At 37.9% G+C, this 20,047-nt stretch overlaps 1 protein-coding gene across 3 annotated transcripts in view; it reads right to left on the minus strand.

Annotated features, from left to right (window-relative positions):
- Positions 1-20,047, minus strand: part of LOC117402192 (syntaxin-binding protein 5-like) — a 177,634-nt gene that overhangs the window by 21,656 nt on the left and 135,931 nt on the right. The window contains exons 16-23 of one of the 3 annotated variants that reach the window (XM_059024116.1): positions 19,367-19,545; positions 18,372-18,497; positions 17,768-17,919; positions 16,554-16,637; positions 15,306-15,368; positions 9,199-9,246; positions 2,340-2,390; positions 649-699 (exon numbers count right to left, since the gene is read on the minus strand). In XM_059024116.1, the coding sequence (XP_058880099.1) occupies positions 649-699; positions 2,340-2,390; positions 9,199-9,246; positions 15,306-15,368; positions 16,554-16,637; positions 17,768-17,919; positions 18,372-18,497; positions 19,367-19,545 (754 nt within the window). The remainder of the gene's footprint in view (positions 1-648; positions 700-2,339; positions 2,391-9,198; positions 9,247-15,305; positions 15,369-16,553; positions 16,638-17,767; positions 17,920-18,371; positions 18,498-19,366; positions 19,546-20,047) is intronic. The other 2 variants (XM_034003099.3, XM_034003100.3) reach the window with 2 other exon arrangements.

Here is a 20,047-nt window from a genome sequence, read left to right on the forward strand (position 1 = left end):
TGTTTTAAATCCTCCCTATATAACTGTAATATAGCTTTAAATCCCACGAACAAATCTCTGTTTCTAATTTAATCTCGCAAGCAGAGTCTCCAATAAAAAAATGTAGGCACTTGCTGCCACTCAGTAGTTGGGGTGGGTTTAAAGTATTCAGAATGATTTAATGATATATTCAAGTCAGAAAGGAGGGACATGGCCCAAGTGCACTGGGAAAGGTAGTTTTTTTTTTTTTTTTTTTTTTAATAATCGGAAAGGGGTGAAGTCAACATGAATTGAGTAACCATTTCCAGTGTTTTTCTGGTGTTTGTTGGCCATATACTGATTATTATTTTTTTTTTGTATCGGGTGTGTTTTATCAGTTAAAACCGAAAATCAGAAGCCCTAATTAAAATACATTTTGGAGTTGTATTAGGTGTCCTATACTATGGGTATGCTTCCTGAAATACGGTTTAAAAGCTCTACCAAGCAGAGCAGAGTGCTTTTTCTCAACTTTGCTATCCTTGAGATAATTATTTTACCATGTTAATTAATTTAAAAAAAATTGGGTGGGTTTGTTAAGAGACATGAGTCGGTGATGATAGTGGTAGGCTTATGCTACAATACTAGCGCAAATAAATGACCAAACTCAGTAAAATTTTAAAAGCTTCTTACCCAAGTCTGGCTTTAGCTCAGTAGGCAAGCTTAATTTCCGTGACATCTTTGCTGGAAAAAAGAAAACAACATCTTTACAAATACATGTGTTCTGGTATTGCAATACTTAAATTAAAATCACAAAAGCAAATCAAATTTCACAACAATCCTTATGAACAGATTTCTCTTATATATCAGTGTTTAAAACTGAGATACATATGGTAAATATGTATTCATTAAAAATGAATACTATAACACAATTAATACAAACAATACAATACATATGTAATGTGTTAATTGCATGCCAGACAGATAGACACAACGGATGTCTAGGTAGAGTATCAAGTTTCCTTCACAAATTCCTGAAAAGGAAATATTTTTATTTTAATTTAAATCACAAAACTTGTTTTTGTCCTTTTTTTTCAGAACAGTTGCCCATTTTATAAGCACAATAAGACCCCCCCCCCGGTACTTTCCAAGTCTGTGGCGTCAGGCCTCGTTACACTCTTGGGCGGTCTGGTATTGCCCAATACCAATACTGTCGGGTCGTATTGCTTACTTAAACTCTCAACAGACAGTTGCAATACCATGCTAATTACTCATGCATTAGACAGGAAGGATACAAAGAAAAGTGGGGGCAACAGTTAAATGTGCAAAGACAATATCAAACAATTAACTATTAAGTGCGTTATTTTCCTTGGCTTTTTTTATGTCCCTTTTGTAGCCAGAGGTGCCATATGTTTTTTTTTTAAATGCCTGTGGTAATTCTGCATTCTGACTTTAATAAACCCCCCGGCCCTCTGGCTGTTATGACTTTAAACCAATTATTTGTGTAAGCTACAACAAGGCAACAAAAGTATTGTACAGTAGACTAGAACACAGTAATACATTTGATGGAACTTGTCCCAGTAACTGAGGGAATGGATGTCTTCTATAAAACGAGGCACTGGTTATTGCTGTTTTAGAGGGAGCAGCACATATACATAAAATTAAAGTACATTAAAAATGTTCATGATATGACAGCTTCAAGTTAAAATTTGCATTGTCTGATTGCATTAAACACAAATAACTTCCTAAAAACGACACCCCTTATAACAAACATCCCCAAAGATGGGGATACATTCGGCCACATTGTGCCAGTACAGGAGAATCAACAATGGTTCCCCTTTCCGTCCACAAGGGTGAAAGCATGTAGATTTAGTCTAGGCATATTTCTGAGTTTAAAGCTGCATGATCACACACCCTATATAATAACTGCAGTTTGTGGGACTTTTTATTAGCACTATGGTGGTGGTAAATATACAACTTCAGCCTATAGATAAAAGTTGTAAGACAGCATTTCAATAAGCCGAAATATGCTACAAGTGTATCTTGAATTTCATTATTGCCTTTTGTTACTGCAATATCAAAATTAAGTAATGCTCCCATCTGCCTATAACACAGGACAACCGTAGAAATCAGTAGTCCAGTATTTACATTTTTACTGGTGTGGGACAAAAAATCCTTTTCTATGACAGTTAATTACACAGGTTTTACACAAAATGTGCAAATTGGTTTTAGACATATCCCGCATGCAATGATTTTTCATTTTATTTGTGTGTTTTGTTCCATTTCAATCAATGAGTCAGCACAACTACACTAGCGACACTTCACAATGATAACTGTATTGTACATTTTCACAATTTCTATATGAAATCTCAAGCCACTCTTACCTCCTCCTTTACCTCCTCCATTGTAGAATTCTTGATGGCTAGTCATCACCACTTTTAGGGAAGTAAAGTAACAGTGCAATTAGAAACATGATTTTGCTTTGCACCTCACATTAAATAGGTTACATTGGATGGAAGTATGTGCAAAACGATTGAACATAAACACGTTGTATTGTTTGCAGGGTTTTCTTTTTCTTTTTCAGTTTATAACCCAAAGATTAAAAAAAGTATGGCTGTTTGTATATATATAACTGTTGGGAGTGTGATCATGCAACTTTAATAGCAAGTTTAAACTGAAATAAATGTCACACTACAATTAGATAGAATACAGAAATGGCTCTAAACAATAAACACAAAAACCCACTGACCTTCTGTCAGTGTTTGAACTATTCTGTTTCTTGATTTGGAAATAGTTTGTTCCACCTGGTGTTATCCCATATGGTCAATGGTGCCAGCCAAACAAAATTCTGAATACACCCCAAAAACATTGTGGCCTGAGCTGGGGAATTATCTTTCATCTAAAACTGGATTTACTTCAATGGCTGTACTTTTTCTTGTTTTGGTACTCCGACCTGTGTACAGGATAGAGCCAAATGAACAGGAATGGTGGGCGGTGGTGGCACCCTACCAACTCAGGACATTGTCCCACTTTCTGCAGCTAAACTCACAATCAGTATCCATCAACATTGCAAATCTGTAGTCAGGAGCCTTCCATAAGATAGCTGAGTGAATTACTATACCTTAAAGACCATGTTCACCAATGAAAATCCCTGAACATGAAACTGTTTAATCTAGCTTTGTTACATTTGAAATGCATACACAAACCTCACAGGCCTACAGCATAAATGGCACTGAAACGCTATCTGAAGTTAAATGTGGACAGTGATTTGCCAGATGTAGCAGGGGTCAGTTCGTACAACGATAAAGCCAAGAGACAGTTAAAACTTTCATGGCTTGGAAAAAAGAAAAGAAAAAATCAGACCTGCTTTTGGTGCGGGGAATGAATGGTATTTGTTATGGTAAGTGCTTGGCAAAAAACATACATAAAATACCAGCATTAACAATACAATTGAATCTTTTACCAGTACACAATATATATTCGTACATAAATGCACACACACAAAACCAAACCTCTTACCAATTCAGAATCTCATTTTTAAATCCATGTATTAGCCAATACCAGTTTACAGTCTTAAAATTAAGATTCAATCTGAAGTTTATTAACAATCGATCCTTAAAATAAGGAAATCGTTAGGTTATCATCACAACCTCGATTCCCTGAAATAGAAATGTAACCATTACCTAATGGGTGTTTACCTCCTAAAGACCGTGAAACCTGAATATTATATACCAAAGCTGCTCGGGCGATTCTGTGACACAGTCATGCCCGCCCCCGAGGGTAAAAAAAGGACTGCGGACCAGATCTAGGCGTCATTTTTCCTTCAAACCTGCTGCAATTATGGACGCAGCGACCTTGAAAGTTAATAACCTAACGTTCCCTTTCAAGTACAAAATGTAACCATTACCTAATGGGTGAGTATACCCAAGCCGTCGCAAGGGCAATATTGCAGAACGACTGGAATGCTACAAGGCTAAGCCGAGAGGCTGCCTTGTGCGTTACCATTAGGAACCCTGGTAACAAGTAGCTAGGGCTAAAAAAATTAGGGAGAAACTCACCTCTATGCCTGTGTTGTAAGGGTCGACTCGGAAGCAGCCCTAACACTGTAGTTCCAAAGCCAGGGTTTTGAGGATCTACAAGATTTAGTCTGTAGAACCTAGTGAAGGTATGGGGAGTAGCCCACACCGCTGCATTGCATATGTCTTTGACAGATGCACCCTGGAATAAAGCCCACGAAGTTGCCATGCCCCTGGTGGAATACGCAGTGAGCTTTTCTGGAGGGGGTAAGTTGGCTCGCTCATAGGCAGTCCTGACTATATCTGCTATTAATTTGGACACCCTCTGTTAAGGCAGGGCTTGACCATGGGACTTAGCCCCATAGCAGACAAAAGATTGTTCAGGCTGCCTCTAACTTTTTGTCCTGTTAACATAATACACTAGGGCCCGCACTGGACAGAGCGTATGGAGTTGTCTGTCAGACTGTATGGGAGGAATTCCACAGACTGGTTGACATGAAATGCCGAGATAGTCTTCTGCAAAAAAGCAGGTTTGGTATGGAACCTAACCTTTGTCCTGGCTTCTGCAAAAATTAACCAGGTTTTCGCACTTGAAAATGCTTGCATCTTTGGTTTCGGAGGTGACTGCAAGCAAGAAAGACGTTTTGAGCGATGAAAAATTACAGCTCAGCTGAACGCAAGGGCTCAAACGGAGGATTCAAGAATGCATCAAGCACCAGGTTAAGCCCCCAGAGAGGAACAATATCCTTCATTAGGAGGCCAAAGCCGCCAAGCTCCTTTCAAAAATCGCCCCGCTAGGAAGTGAGCTCCTGGGGAGACCGAATCAATTTTAACATGGCAAGCCGAAATTGCTGCCAGTAGACCTTCGAGAAGGCAGGGAGGGATAGACAGAGGCCAAATGGGAAGACGCAGAACTTGTACGCTGTTCCCTGAAAGGCAAACCGCAGGTATTTCCTGTGTGCTGGTTTTATGGGGATGTGGAAATAGGTGTCTTTGAGGTCAACCATGGTGATCCAGTCGCCTGGCCTGATTAATTGCAACAGCTGTTGCATTGTCAACATTTTGAACCTCCTTTGGCTCAGATACAGGTTGAACTGTCTGAGGTTGAGGATTGGTCAAAGGCCATCATCCTGATTGGCCACTAGGAAGTACCTGGAGAAGAACCCTTCCTCCAACTGGAGAGGGTTTATCATGTGAATAGCCAGTTTTTGCAGCAGAGCCGCTACCTCCTGAGACACCACTGCAGTGTCTTGCGGGTCTGTGACTGATGTTGGAGTCACGTCCCGGAAGGGAAGGGGACCGTGCTTGAACTGCAGTGAGTAGATGGTTTGAACCGTAGTCAGCACCCAGGTGTCCGTGGTGCACTGACGGCAATACTTCAGATGGGTCCCTGAGAAGAGGCCCTGGGCCTCTGGCAGCAAACTCCTAGGACTGCTGCTCAGCTTGTGACTTGGCCTGAGGCTTTTGTGTCTGTGCTGGAACCTAGTAAAAAGTCTCCGTGGCGAGCAGCCGTGGGCCGGTTCTGAACACCACCTCTGGCAGCAGGCGGGTGACCCCATGATGACTGGATTTCAAAAAGAAAATCCGGTCACACTGTGGGGGATACAGGAGAGGTGGTAGGCTAATCATCAAAGATGGACTGTCTTGTCCCACCTTCTGTAGGCCAGGGCACTTGATCAGTGGTAGAAGCTCTGCCGACAGGGAGCGCTTAACCGCAGGGGACGTGCTGTCTGACTCCACGTCCTCAGACGGGAACGTCAGCATTGGTTTGCAATTACAGTTCAGAAAATAAACATCTCATAACTTAAAACGAGAATTTTAATTTTACTCCAGCGGAGCTAAGCAGCCTGTGAAGAGAACACAAGTCAGCTGACTTGTGTTGCTTGATCCCTGGGAAGGAGCGACTCAAGCTGCTGGATTCACACGGGGCACAAGGCAATATATGTGTAATTCATTTAAAAAAACTATTACAGCGTAAATTAAATATTGCATACATTATGTAAAACTAGGGCTGCTCCGATTAACAGATTAAACCAGACCAATTAATCAACTAAAAAGTTGATCGCAGATTAATTTTGTTTTACAATTTAATCATGCAGATTTTTTTTTTTTATATATATATAAAATAAAATCAACCAATAGAAGATCTGAATTTTCTCTCCGGCAGTCCAATCATAAGTGAGCGGAGGCAGGACATAAACAGTTGAAGGTCTTGAGTAGGATTAACCAATGTGAGAGTGTGACAGAAATACAATGAATATTGGTTGTAAATCTCTCTCCTGATTTGTGAGGGCGCTAAGCGGTGAGAACTGAGTTCTTTGGATGGGCTGGTCTGACAGTTCTTTCCCAGGGTTGGGAAGTCAGCCAGTCTGGATGAAGGCAAGACTCCGTTGCAAGAACGCATTGACCTGGAAGGGAAACGACGTGGCAGCCGCAGCTTGGAGAGGCGGTTGCACTCATTTACCAAGGGGTCATGTGTGACAGCATAAAAGGGGCCGAGAATCGCAATCTATTCCTTCGTTTGGTTTTGAATTTTAAAACTGTAAGGACATGTGAGAGACCCAGTGAGAAAAGTACTGCAAGTGTTTTGATTTTGTTTGAATTGCTTGTAATTATTAGACAGCTATCACATTCCAGAGCTGTCGCCAAGGGCCAGCATAAAACCCGGAAAAGCACTTCACTTTTGTCATGAATAAACTTGTATCACCCACCACGAGCACTACAGCACGCACCCAGGACAGGTGACCGTGTTTTATATATTGTGGGAAAGAGATGTGTGTTTATTGTTTGGGACTGTAACCTGTTTATTTACTTCCAGTGCATTATACATTGTTGTGTATTGCCTGGAGTTTCCAACTGGATTACAATTCTCTGTTTGTTCATTGCACAGTGCATCACTCCTGCACCTACACACAATCCGCCACTTTGCCACAGAGAGTCAAAGATCTGCCCTGGTTTTGCAGCTGTCCAATCATTAGTGAGCAGAGGCGGGTCATAGATATGCTAGGATAAGCAATAAGTTATTATTGAGAATTATATTGAGAACTTCAAAAGTAATATTTACAAATGCTTTTTACAAATTAAAAAAAATATATATTTTTTTAGTATTAGTCATAAGCAACAAGTACTTATCTGATACCACGCTCCCCTGTCAGGGCAGATCTTGAAAGGAAAAATGACGCCGACATCTGTAAGCGCAGTCCTTTGTACCCTCGGGGGCAGGCATGACTGCGTCACAGGCTCGGCCGAGCAGCTTTGGTATATAATACTCAGGTTTCGGGGTCTTTACCCATTAGGTAATGGTTACATTTCGTATTTGAAAGGGAACTGTTTTTCCTGAGGACTTGTCTTCATTTTTTTCTAACAAGTACTCGCCCCTTTACTTAACATTTTTGTTAGTGAGGGTCCAGCTTTGAAGAAACACACGTTACTTGCTAACTTGCAAGTTTAAAATAAACTGGCAGATTGAACCTGTGTTAGATACAAGACATTTTACAGTTTAAACCTTTTTAGTAAGAACCTGGAAGGACCACTAACATTTTTTTGAGGGGTAATAGGAAAAAAGACACCTTGGATTTTCCACCTGGTCATTTAAATTAGGGCTGTGTTCAAAGGTTCGAAGGTTCGTTCACTAGTCAGGCATACAAAGATAGTTCTGAACCTTCGAAGATTCGTCAGGCGGCATTCACGCACGGTCAATTTTTTCTCTGTTAACAGAACCATTTGACAATGTGGGAATACTACAAAATCACACATTAAATGTCACTGCAAAATGTTATCTTTTGATTTGTATAATGTCTGTTACTTTAATATAAAAGTTGTTGTATTAAAATTCACTACCAGATCGTTATAAGTAGCACCTCTTTATCAATGCCGCCGCGGCCGTGCACTGGAGCAAGGTATATACATAAGGCAATATTGCTTCAATAAAGTATGCACTGAATACCTATTGTACAAGATGTAAGAGAAGTGTTATGGTATAATAAGTATGAAACATAAAATATATGCTAACACTAATCATTTTTATTTAAAAAACTGAGCACTGAGTAGGCTAAAGCACTGCCCCTTTAAAAAATAAAAATAAACAAACCACAGTTGAAAGGTCACAGCACAGAGTTCAAGAATTGGGTTTTGGAAAGATAGACAGAAAAAAGACAAAAAACAGATAAACCTCTCGTTTATCTACAGTTTGCAAAAAGATGTTCACTTAGTCTGAAGTATTTTGTTGAACTATATTACGTTTTGGAGAAAATTAGTATTTATTTTCAACAGACTAGGGTGGGACCAGGGGAATAAAAAGTAAAAAAAGTGTATTAATTCATCATTATTTTAAAAAAGTTGCACCCCTATGTTTTGGGTTCAAACATAAAATTAGTAAGAGCTGTATATGAAGATCCCAACCGGGGGTTTCAGTAACATCCGATCTGTGGAATGTGAAACTGTTACACAGCTGAGCACTGGAAAGCATGTTTTGAAACAATGTTTTCTTTTTTCTTTTGTAAACAAGTTAGTAGCAATAACAAGACATGTTATATATTGTATTTATTCTGCAGATAATCATAATAATCGATAACAGAAAATTGCATTAATTGTCCAACACTACTGTATATGTATGAGTATCACAAGCAGCATCAATTACATGTGCATAAACAACGTGTATTTGTATTTTTATTTAAATGATAAAAACGTGATTACTGTTCGTATTTTTAAACTATATGTTAATGTTTTATTCCATTTATATGGGTTACCTGTACAACAATAGGATTTTCAGTCAAATATAAACTAGTAGCTATGGTGACGTCACCAGTAAATTATGCAAATTATTACTATCGACGGTTCAAACCTTCCTTCAGTAATGTGTTCTGAACCTTCAAAGGTCAAAATGTACTCTTCATTACAGCCCTAATTTAAATTGGGTTTATTTAGGTACATGAGTGTTGACAATACCGTACTCTCCAATAAGAGTCCTTACTAAAGAGATCATACTGTACATCACTTCAGGGTATAAACACAAAATCAATACATTGAGAATTAACTCTGTTGTTTCCATGATTGGTTATTATTGTTAGTGATCAGTGTGTGCCCAACACCTTAGATTAGCAGGAACTATTTACTTATTTGAAAGGAATTAAGCAGCGTGCTCCAATAATGATTGCTTTGTGGTGAGTGCACAAGAAGCAGCCAGTGAATTAGTAGTAACAAATCAGAATAGGTTTTTGTCTCATACCTAGATCATAGACTACCGTCTTGGAAAATATTCTGTTTTTGGTCTTCACTGGAAGTGTATTTTAATAAATAAAAAAAAAAAAGATCAAAAGCTATAGAAAAAAAATAGATAAAATGTCTAACACAAAATAAATTACCATACCCCTTTCTATAAAATTGGGCACTTTATAGTTACCATCCATGGCAAAATAGAACCAATACAATACAGCAACAACAATATTATAAGCAAATGGATCATTAAAAATAAAACACTTGTCAAAATCAAGGTCAATAAGGTCAGGCAACTTCTTCATACAGGCATACACAGCTGCCTTTATTAAACAGTGTCAGACTCTTAAATAAAACACATTTCAGCAGATGCATTTTAAACCATTTCTATACTAAACTTAACATTTCAATCTGTGGCAATGCTGCTGTCAACTACCACATTACCCTAATTAAAAGCAGAGCAGTGCAGTTCAGAAGCCCTGTAAAAATAATACAGTACAATACTTCATAGTATTCTGTAACATGCATTAAACATAACACTGGACATACTCAACTCATGCCACAATTTGAAGCATTTTACTTAAAGAATTGTACTTTTACAGTAACATTTCTGCACGACTGTAGTATCGCTGCAATATAAAATAATGCCATAAATAAACAGTAAATTACCATGCTTCTCCTATTTTTACATTTACTTTCGTTACTAAGCAATTGTTAAGTACATACAATTTAACACTTTACTGTAGATATTAATATGTAACTTTTGCAAAACTATGCACTTTTATACTGTTTATCTTTGATTCCCCAACAGCAGCATTAGTGAGGATTCATTGCAGTATTTTAATAACAACCAAATAACAATCTGAAGGGAATTTAACACTATAAACCCAGAGCTCATTATTTTCTGTCCTCCATAGATTAGGTCTGCATTTATATTGTGCATGCATTAAAACAGTCTTAATTAAACCTTAGGGGGCAAAAAAAACTCTCTTTGCTCAACCTGGTGGTAATTAATCAGATAAATTCAGGTTAAGACCTTTAAAGAGCAAGTAGCAGGGTTTCCGAAAAAATTGTGTTACACGTCCCCACGTGTTGCTACAACTGTTTAAAGAACATACCTGTAATTATTATTTTCACTGTTAACATCCTGATAACTTTAAAGTCTGTTTCAAAGCTCCTTTCAAAATGTCCGCTCTAGTGCACTGATAGTGTAAGGATTATTGCCCACATTGTCAAACAGGTAACACAGCAATAACAATCCATGATGTGGTAAGGAACAGAAAAGCCAGAGCACTTGTTATTTTTTTTTTTTTTTTTTAATCGCTCTTCCTGCAGTGATTAAGAGGAGATCTGAAACAGACTTTAAAGTTATAAGTGCAGAAAATTGTCAGAATGTTAACAATGAAAATAAATGACAGGTGCGTTATTTAAACAATTGTAGCAACAAGTGTATAATGATACATGTGTCAGAATACCACTACTTACTCTTTAAAGTAATTAATGTGAACTGTCTAAAATTGTTAAGTGTCAGGAAATTAAAAATCTGCTCTTCCACTGCAGATGTGGATCAGTGGAGTAGTGGTTACACAGGAATAATCTTGAAATCAATTGAGGGTGTCAGTACTTTGGGACACAAAAAAACCCCAAAACACAAAATATGTTTTCTTAAGAAAAACCACAACATTTCTATTAAATTCCTGTATATTATAAAATTAATCTGGACTCAATGAAGGGAAAGCACAATGAGTGTACTGAAGAATTTTAAAAGTGACTCAATCTATTTTTTGTGTCAGCCCACTTATTCTAATAGTTATAGTGGGATGAGAAAAGTAACCAGGTTTTTATTACACTTTTACATTCAAATCTGAGCTAAGTGGAGCTGGATGCATATTAACTAAATTTGGTCTCATTTATAAAAAAGAAAAAAGAAGAAATTTAAAAGTACTGGTATGGTATTTTTAAATGACGATGTTTGCCGTGCAGTAGCTTGGAAATGTATTCGATTTTATTTTACTAGATCATTTATACACCCTGTAAACTGTAATTTTATAATATACAAGAATTTAATAGAAATGTTGTAATTTTCCTTAGAAAACATATTTTGTGGGGGGGGGTTTTGTGCCCATAAGTACTGACACGCTCAATTGATTTCAAGATTATTCCTGTGTAACTACACCGCAGAACCACACCCAGGGCTGGATTAACGCAGAGGCTTTAGGGGCTGCAGCTCGGGGCCTCAGATTTAGGGGGCCCCGTGAAAATAAATGTATAATTAAAAACATAAAATTACTTATAGAACAATGTGTAACCTTATGGTTCAGGATAGAACAAGGCTATTTACCACCATCTTTCATTAAAGCAACAACTTCCTGATCATAATTACCATGTGATAAAATCGAATGACATGTCATTTATTTACTTATTTATTTTATCGCTTCCGTTGACCTATGTAGGTCTTCTGCGGCTGAGCGGCGGTTTGAGGAAGCTGTGAAAATGTCGGATGATGGAGCACCTAGAAAATATGAGAGCGGAACTCAAAAGAGGAAAATGCAGCAGTTAAAAACTATTTGTGAGGAACAAATGTTAAACAAAATACCGAAGTTGACAAGCTATTTCAGTAAACTACCAACAAATGCACCAGATACATGTGATGTGGAAAATAGGCCTACATACAAAACAAATCCGCAGAACTGTTTTTGGAAGAGAGTGAAATCGCCACATGTGATGAAGGTAAAAACGCAGATAGCATCGACCCATACAGCACTGATGCGGCACTCAGGGGCCCAATAAATAAAACAATGCTATCTTGCCGGATTACAAAAGGCCCAACATCGTGTCAAACCAAACATGCCAATTTTTCAGCATCTGAAAAACAATACAAACACCAGAAACTGTGTTTATCGGAAACTGTCTTCACACGCACGCTACAAAATGGGGAATCTGTCCCTCGTGAATGGCTTCTTTATTCACCATCAACAGGGTCTGTATTTTGTTTTGTGTGTCGATTATTTGGAGAGTCATCATCTTGTGTGGCTTTAATGACTGGAAACACGCTGCAGTTCTGTTGCTGAGCATGACAGCAACGTTTATCACAGAACTGCAATGCTTACCTGGATTTCTCGGACACAAAGGGCAGATGGACTCTGAATTGAAAAAGCAGTTTGAAACTGACCGTGCATATTGGAGAGACGTCCTCACAAGGGTGGTTGCAGTTGTAAAGTTTCTGGCTGAGTGTGGGCTTTCTGTTAGAGGAGATAATGAGACTGTTGGATCCCCCAATAACAGTAATTACTTGGGCACCGTGGAATTATTGAGTCAGTTTGATCCTTTCCTTAATGAACATATAGAAAAATACGGGAACGCTGGTAAAGGAAGGCCTTCATATCTTTCTTCAACTATTTGTGACAAATAAATTTCTTTAATGGGACAAAGGGTGCTTTCTGAAATAAACGTCAGTTGCAGATTGCAAATTATTTTTCAATTATTGTAGATTCCACTCCAGACATATCCCACATTGATCAACTTACTTTCGTTGTCCGCTATGTGTCGTAGAGAAGAGCGTTTTCTTAATTTTCTCCCAATAACAAGTCATACTGGAGAATCACTTTTTAATTCAGTTTTGACAGTTTTGCAGAAGATGAACATTGACATAGCAAATTGCAGAGGTTAGTGTTATGACAATGCCAGTAACATGTCAGGGACATACAAAGGTCTGCAAACACGAATTCAGGACATAAACCCTTTAGTTGAGTGGCTTCCGTGCCCCGCTCATACTCTCAATTTAGTTGGGGTTACTAGCGTAGCTTGGAGGCAAACAATTTTTTTGGCTTTCTTCAGTCTCTTTTTAATTTCTGCTCTAAATCAACCACTCGCTGGCAAATTGTTACTGCAGGATTAGAGCCAAATGACAATAAGTGAATTGAGACACTGAAAGCTCTGTCCAATACAAGGTGGTCCGCTAATGCCCAGGCTACAAAAGCACTTTTCCTGAATTATGCCAGTATTCAGGAATCTCCAAAAACTAGCCGATGATCCAAATCAGAACCCGAACACGCGCAGCGATGCTCGATCTTTCTACATGAAAATGGGCAAGCTGGAAATCGCTTTTCTTTGCAACCTCTGGAACACAGTTCTGCAGAGATTTCAAGCAACAAGTAATGTACTTCAGGCTGTTGAGCTTGAATTGGTCAATGCTGTAAAGTTGGTGGGCTTTTTAGAGGATTTTGTGGCTTTGTCTACAAGCTCAGTTTGACAGCTTTGAAACTACAGCTAAACAAATGACTTCGCGAGGTTCTCAACAGTATAAAATCGGAAAAGAACGGTGAACTGAAGAGGAAAAAACAACAGGATGAGTCCGGGGAGCTGGACTGTAAGTTGACAGGCTGAGAGAAGTTTTGCGTGGATGTTTTCAACGTTGTTATCAACAAACTTGTAGCAGAGTTGCAACGCAGGTTTAAAGCATACAAAGAAGAATGTGCCAACTTTGGATTTCTGACTAATCTGAATCTGCTGTGTGCAACAGAGATAACATTCATCAGCTGTTAAACTACAAAACAAATACAACACGGACATACAGGAGGATTTTGCGGATGAACTGGTACAATTTAGCAAATTCACAAAAGAAGAGGAAAACAAATCTGCAAAGAATCTACTTCACGTTTTAAGACAATGGAGTCTGCAGTTTGCATTTCCAAATGTAGACATTACTTTACGGATTTTTTTGACACTGCCAGTAACTAACGCTGGAGGGGAACGATCGTTTTCAAAACTGCCTCTAATAAAAAATAAGCTTAGGACAAGCATGAATCAGATGAGACAGAATAATTTGACTCTAATGTCAATTTAATGTGACTTGCTTCGTCAGCTGGATTTCAAGGACATCATTGAAGATTTCTCAGCCCTGAAGAGCAGAAAGAAACTCATGTAACAGCTGTTCTAAGGCAAGAAGTACTTTTAATGAACTATAGTAATGTTTTAACATTGAAATGTAACTACAGAACTGCTTTATGTTAGTTGAAACGCAAGTGGTAATAGCCTTGATGCCGCAATTATGATGATATTGTTTTAAACTGGGTAAAACAATTACATACAGGGGGCCCCACAAAATTTAGTAGCCCCTGGCCCACAGCAGAGTTAATCCGGCCCTGTCCAAACCTCTACAGTTTGGAAGTGAATCACAATACAAGGAGCCTCAAAATTAGGCAGCATCAGTTGGGTGTACCCGACTGCAGCCAATAATAATGTGCTTAAATCACAGTGACATGACAAACAGGCATCATCCTAAGATTGCAGCAGTGGCAATGCAAATAAATAAATAAAATCAAAACATGAAGTGTTGGAAAGTTTATCAGGCATGAGAGGTAATATATGACATCATTATATATTCTACCCATTAGAAATGCCCAATTCGAATGTCGCTGCACCACTGCAATCCACAAATTAAATCGTTGTGTTCCTCTTTTCACCTGTTAAACCAAAGCAATAAATATTGCCAGCTTGGCTAGTTTCTGCCAGGCCTCACTGGGCACCTGAGTAGTAACTGAAGTGCACTGAAGTGAACTATCCTCAGCGGATTTCCTCCCTACACACAGGACTACAAGTTGTCAATACTCATGGGAGCCACTATACAAACCTGGGCTATCTCTATATGATGGCTCAGAGTTCCACCTTCAATAAGAACTCTGCAATACAAACTTTGCCATTACCAGTCACCAAAGGACGCCAACTGCAAGCTCCTTTAAAATTAACATTTGCTTGCCAGCATAAATGCAGCTTAAAGCATTTCACACACATCAGCATTAAGTAGGCCATTCCTCACTAGTTTCATGGAAATGTAATTTCAAATGCATATAGTAGCACCCTAATCAGTTCTGTGCTTTAACATGTAGATCACAGGATCACTTAGCATGGCCAAAAACATTAGGCTTTTTCTTTTTTTTTGACATGTGATATTGTTAGAGAATTTTATGCAAAGTATATTTGATGAAAAGTTTCTTCCGGTAATTGATACAGATGTGACAGAAACAATGTTTTGGTCTTGCTAGCAATGGGATGTTAAAGGCATTACTGTATTTCACATAATATTTCATTAAATTAGGTATATGAATATGTATATATTACCTGAAGTTGGCGATTTGCATCGATCTTCTGAAGTTGTGGATCCCTCGTTAATATCACAAAGACCTGTTAAAGCACACATATAAAATTACCAGAAACTTACACCAAAATCAGATGACATTTATTTATGGTCATAAAATAACATTTGTAGCATTGTTGCCAATTGACACATTTTGGAAACAGCATGGTTCCATCCATATACTATATGCATACATTCAAATAATAGGTAATTCCGTGACAAATTACCCAATAGGAAAAAACCTACCAACTCCGATTTAAACCAAATCCAGTACATGACATCCTTCTTTGGCCAGTGATACTACCAATGCCAATATTCTTTGGCATTATCAATTTCTGTAGTACAATTCTATTAATGATTTCATATCTTGAGTACTTATAATGAGAAATGGGACGGAATAGAAAGTTGTCAAACTCATTATGTCCAGTTTAGCTATAAAGACACTATTTTAGGCTAGTTATCTTTTTTTTTTATTAAGCCTATTATCCTTAAATCCAAGCTACAATAAATAATACCTGAAGGCACTGATATCACTAAGCCATTTTGGTTACTTATGTAAATTAAGTCAGCTTATGTAATAGTATTTTCACTTAAGCTTGCATTTGTTTGTCTCCGGTACAAACTACACTTTTCTACCCAATACTGTGTACATTATTTTAAAACATTACTCATACATGCTATTATATTCTAATTCAATAGGTGGCACTATGTCATTAAAAGTCCTTATTTCTGGCACACCTAGTGGATCAGAGCAGAAGTGTAACATTTATTTTTGAGAAATACAATTTAAAAGGGAGATTCTCCCATCAAACAGACTTCCATAACACTTTTGTAGTCTTTAGTTTAGTGGCTGATTTCTTAGGACAGACAGCGACTGTCTTCTGAGCAGAACTTTGTTTTCACAAATGTTAAGGTACGACCATGTTTCACAGTGAATTAAATAACAGAACCCATGGGGCAATCAATGACACTAACTGTTTTCAAACACAGAGGACAAACAGCAAAATTGTCCGAAAGGGTATTTAAAAAGGAAAGTAATTTTCAACTGGGTAATCATGCAACATGAAATGTAGATGAAAATATATCACATTTGCAATACTTACCCAAACGTGAATTCCTCAAAACGCTTTTAACAGAATAATGGGATAAGCTATACAAATATTGTGAAGCACTACAAATATTACTATTTCAGCCGTGATAGACAACATTTCTTTTAGTGTCAGGTGACTTACTTAGATAAGAGGAGCGAAGCCTTTTCACAGACTCAGAATATAAGTTAGAAAGGCCACACATGCAAGATGCCACTGTCAGCATACCTTAATGCAGCCATGGGAAAAGGAAAGATGAGGACAACAACAGCATGTGTGAGACAGTCAAACGAAAAAGACAACTCATGAAGCATTCCTGGCTGTAATGATGCAGAAGTTTCAGCTGACCACACAGTACATTTGCCATCACCTCAGCATGTGAATTATACATTTAAAAACATCACATGCTTTCAGAAAGAAAAGTGAAAGAAAGCTTACTGTAAAGCATGCATACAAAGATACAAGATACAAAAAGATCTTTACTGACTAAACACCAGATGTTTACTATTACCTACAGTAGAGCAAAAATCCTAGACAGTGTGTTGCTTTTTGAAACTGCTGTGTTACAGGGACAGTGATTTGAAAAGGTCTGACCTGACAAAAATGAATGTCAGTAAAGACTATCAGTAACCGGTTGTATCGTATAAAGGTGTTTAATAACTAAGCTTATGCACACTAATTTTCTGTTAAATAAATAAATTAACAAAAAACGTTTTGATGTAATCATGTACACCTTCATTCAATAAAGCTTTAGTTTTGGGTTGGGTGAAAATTGTTTTCATGCTTAAATTTGCTGTATAACATGTACTATCACACCACTCTTCAACAGTCGGTGACGTATATTTTAATGGCCTATACCAGTAGGCCTCATTATACACTCATTTAAAAAAATACTGTACTAATTTCGAGTTTCTAATTTGCTTGGAATTTAGAATGATTATTATTATTGTTATTACAGGATTCCATGAATTTGATTTTGATAAGTGGATAAGTAAATATAGTTGCAAGACTAATATAACTAATACATCGATTCATTGTTGTCTTTAACATGCACACAGTAAATCAACTACAAAATAGTGAGTTAATTAGATTATAATTGTAGCTGGGAGTGACTGTAGCCTCCTGCTGCATTCTGGGAAACCCTGCTCAAAGAAATGCTTTTTACATTTGGGTTCACTGGGATTGAATACGATTACTGTAGTATTATGCGGTTTCTCTAATCCATACTGTACGTGTGTGTGTGTGTGTGTTTGTCCTTTTAGACGTGAGGACACAGGTTTAAAAAAAAACAAAAACATTTTAATTATAAAAAATATCCGAAGAGTTTAGACATCTGGACTGCCGTTTTGTTTCCTTACCTCCAGATGGTTGCCGTGTTTTGCGAGGAGATCTTGGCTGTCTTTGATAAGGATCATTGGATCCATATAACTCAAGTGTCCCCAGGTTTATAAGAACAGTCTTCTGAAGGTAGTCAATGATTGCAAGGCCATTACTATTTCCAAAAACCACACTGCACAGAAACAGAACACGAATGTGGGTTATGCTTACTTCAAAGACAGCCATCACTGAACAGTCCCCCAACAAATTCCCCATAGTTGATTGCTACACAGTCCAAATATGAAGTCAAAACAATGAGTAGTTCCTGAATATACAGGTGACAAAATACATCAATCACAAACCCTTTATGCTGAAAAACTGTCTTGCACTGCTGGTTGTTTGCAGTGTATATTGAGTTGGCAGTATCTGAATTCAGACCATTTGTTTTTGGATCTGTGTTTTGCATATAGAAAATGTTAAAGTGTGGTTTCCCTATGCTAGTCTCCAAGAGAAAATAAATTATATATATTATTCATGATGTTTGTCACTTCAGTCATGCTGCAACATGGGAAGTTGTGTTCTGGTTTTTTTTTTTTTCCTACTGAAAACCAGGGTATATCATGTATTTGCATACAATATACTTACAGCCCACATGATGAGTTAACACCAAGACTGGTTATTTGTTGTGGAGGTTCCCCGCTGACCCAGACCAGCTGAATAACCAGCTCCACCTGGTAGCCTGCGGATTGTTTGAGTGGAGTGCTTCGTACTCTGAGAGAGAGAGAGAGAGAGAGAGAGAGAGAGAGAGAGAGAGAGAGAGAGAGAGAGAGAGAGAGAGAGAGAGAGAGAGAGAGAGAGAGAGAGAGAGAGAGAGAGAGAGAGAGAGAGAAAGAAATGTATTACTGGACGATCCAGGTTTAACCCCTTGGTACTTCATTTTTTTGTTCAATACAATTAAAAAAAGTACTGCCTGGTTTTCTTTGTTTTCTGTTTTAAGCTATTTGTTATTTGTTCTGTTCAGCCACAATTGAAACAGTAATTTAACCAAGTCGATGCAGGGTCTCAAAGTAATAAGGTATTTAATCTCCGTTGGACAAACTTTATTAACTTAGCAATTAAAAAGGACATCTGCTGTATTAAATGGGTTGCTACACTGCTGGCCACACTGGACTCCTTAGGGGTGATGAAAGTCAACAAATAATTTTAGGTGAGGCTGACCAAAATCACAAAAGACAATAATGGTGATGAAAAAAGAGAATGAAAGAATATTTGTCCAAGTAGACATTTTTAAAACATTAGTATAGATTACTTCCAAATATATTGCTAATGTTACGACAAAACACCTTTTTTAACGTTCATGTATAAGACAGAAAGGATATACTGTGCTGTACATAGCACTTTTTTTCTGTGAAAATATCCGACTTAAACCAGCTTCCCTATCCTCACCCCATCACCAGTGTCAAATATGAATATGAGCTGACAGAGGCACAGCTACATTTTCAGACAATAACTGTGTTTCATGCTGAGCAGAAAGCAGAAAGCAGAAAGCTGTGGCTCTAATGATGCAGGATAGCATTAAGACCACATTCTTAAAATTCAGCAAGGCCTTTTATTTGATGTCTCAGTAGTGGGTTACATACTTGAGGCAGGGTACATTGTCCCGAATGCCGTCGGAAGAGCTGCTGCTGGTGGAGGGGTGGGACTGAGGTGGGGGCGGCTGGGAGTTGGAAGTGGCTCCAGGGGTCGGTAGGGATGGGACCTGATCGCCCTCCGGAGATTCAACATCATTGAGCTCATACTGTAACCGAACTTCTAGTAGCTTTAGAAAAGCACACAAAAATATATATTAACACAATTAACCACTGTATTTAAGCTTTCCCATTGGGTTTGTTTTAGGTTGAAATAATAAGCTGGCATTTAAGAAACACAAGAAAAACCAACAGAAAAGTAGGTGGTAAATGAGGAACTAAATTAACGTTATTAGGTACAGTTTAAAATGGAAGAGACAACTTTGTAAAAAGTGTGTAGCAAACAGCGCTTGAAGCTCAAAGTATGTATTGTCCAATAAAAAAAGGCATTATAATTGACAAATATTTAAAGTAACATTTCTGCAGGCTCAAATGTAAGAGTCTAATGCAAAGCTTCTGAAATCAAAGTATGTGACTTCTAAACTAAAAGTTATGCTGTGTGGATGAGCCAATTGCAGGTAATACTGAACTGTGTAAAAATCCTGAGTTCTGTCTATACATGCAGACACTGCACATCCTACAACTGTCAACTCTACAAGCCTTGACATCCGTGCCAGTCAAAGTAACTGTATA

The sequence above is a fragment of the Acipenser ruthenus genome, chromosome 5 (genome assembly GCF_902713425.1).
Source record: "Acipenser ruthenus chromosome 5, fAciRut3.2 maternal haplotype, whole genome shotgun sequence".
Classification (NCBI taxonomy): Eukaryota; Metazoa; Chordata; class Actinopteri; order Acipenseriformes; family Acipenseridae; genus Acipenser; species Acipenser ruthenus.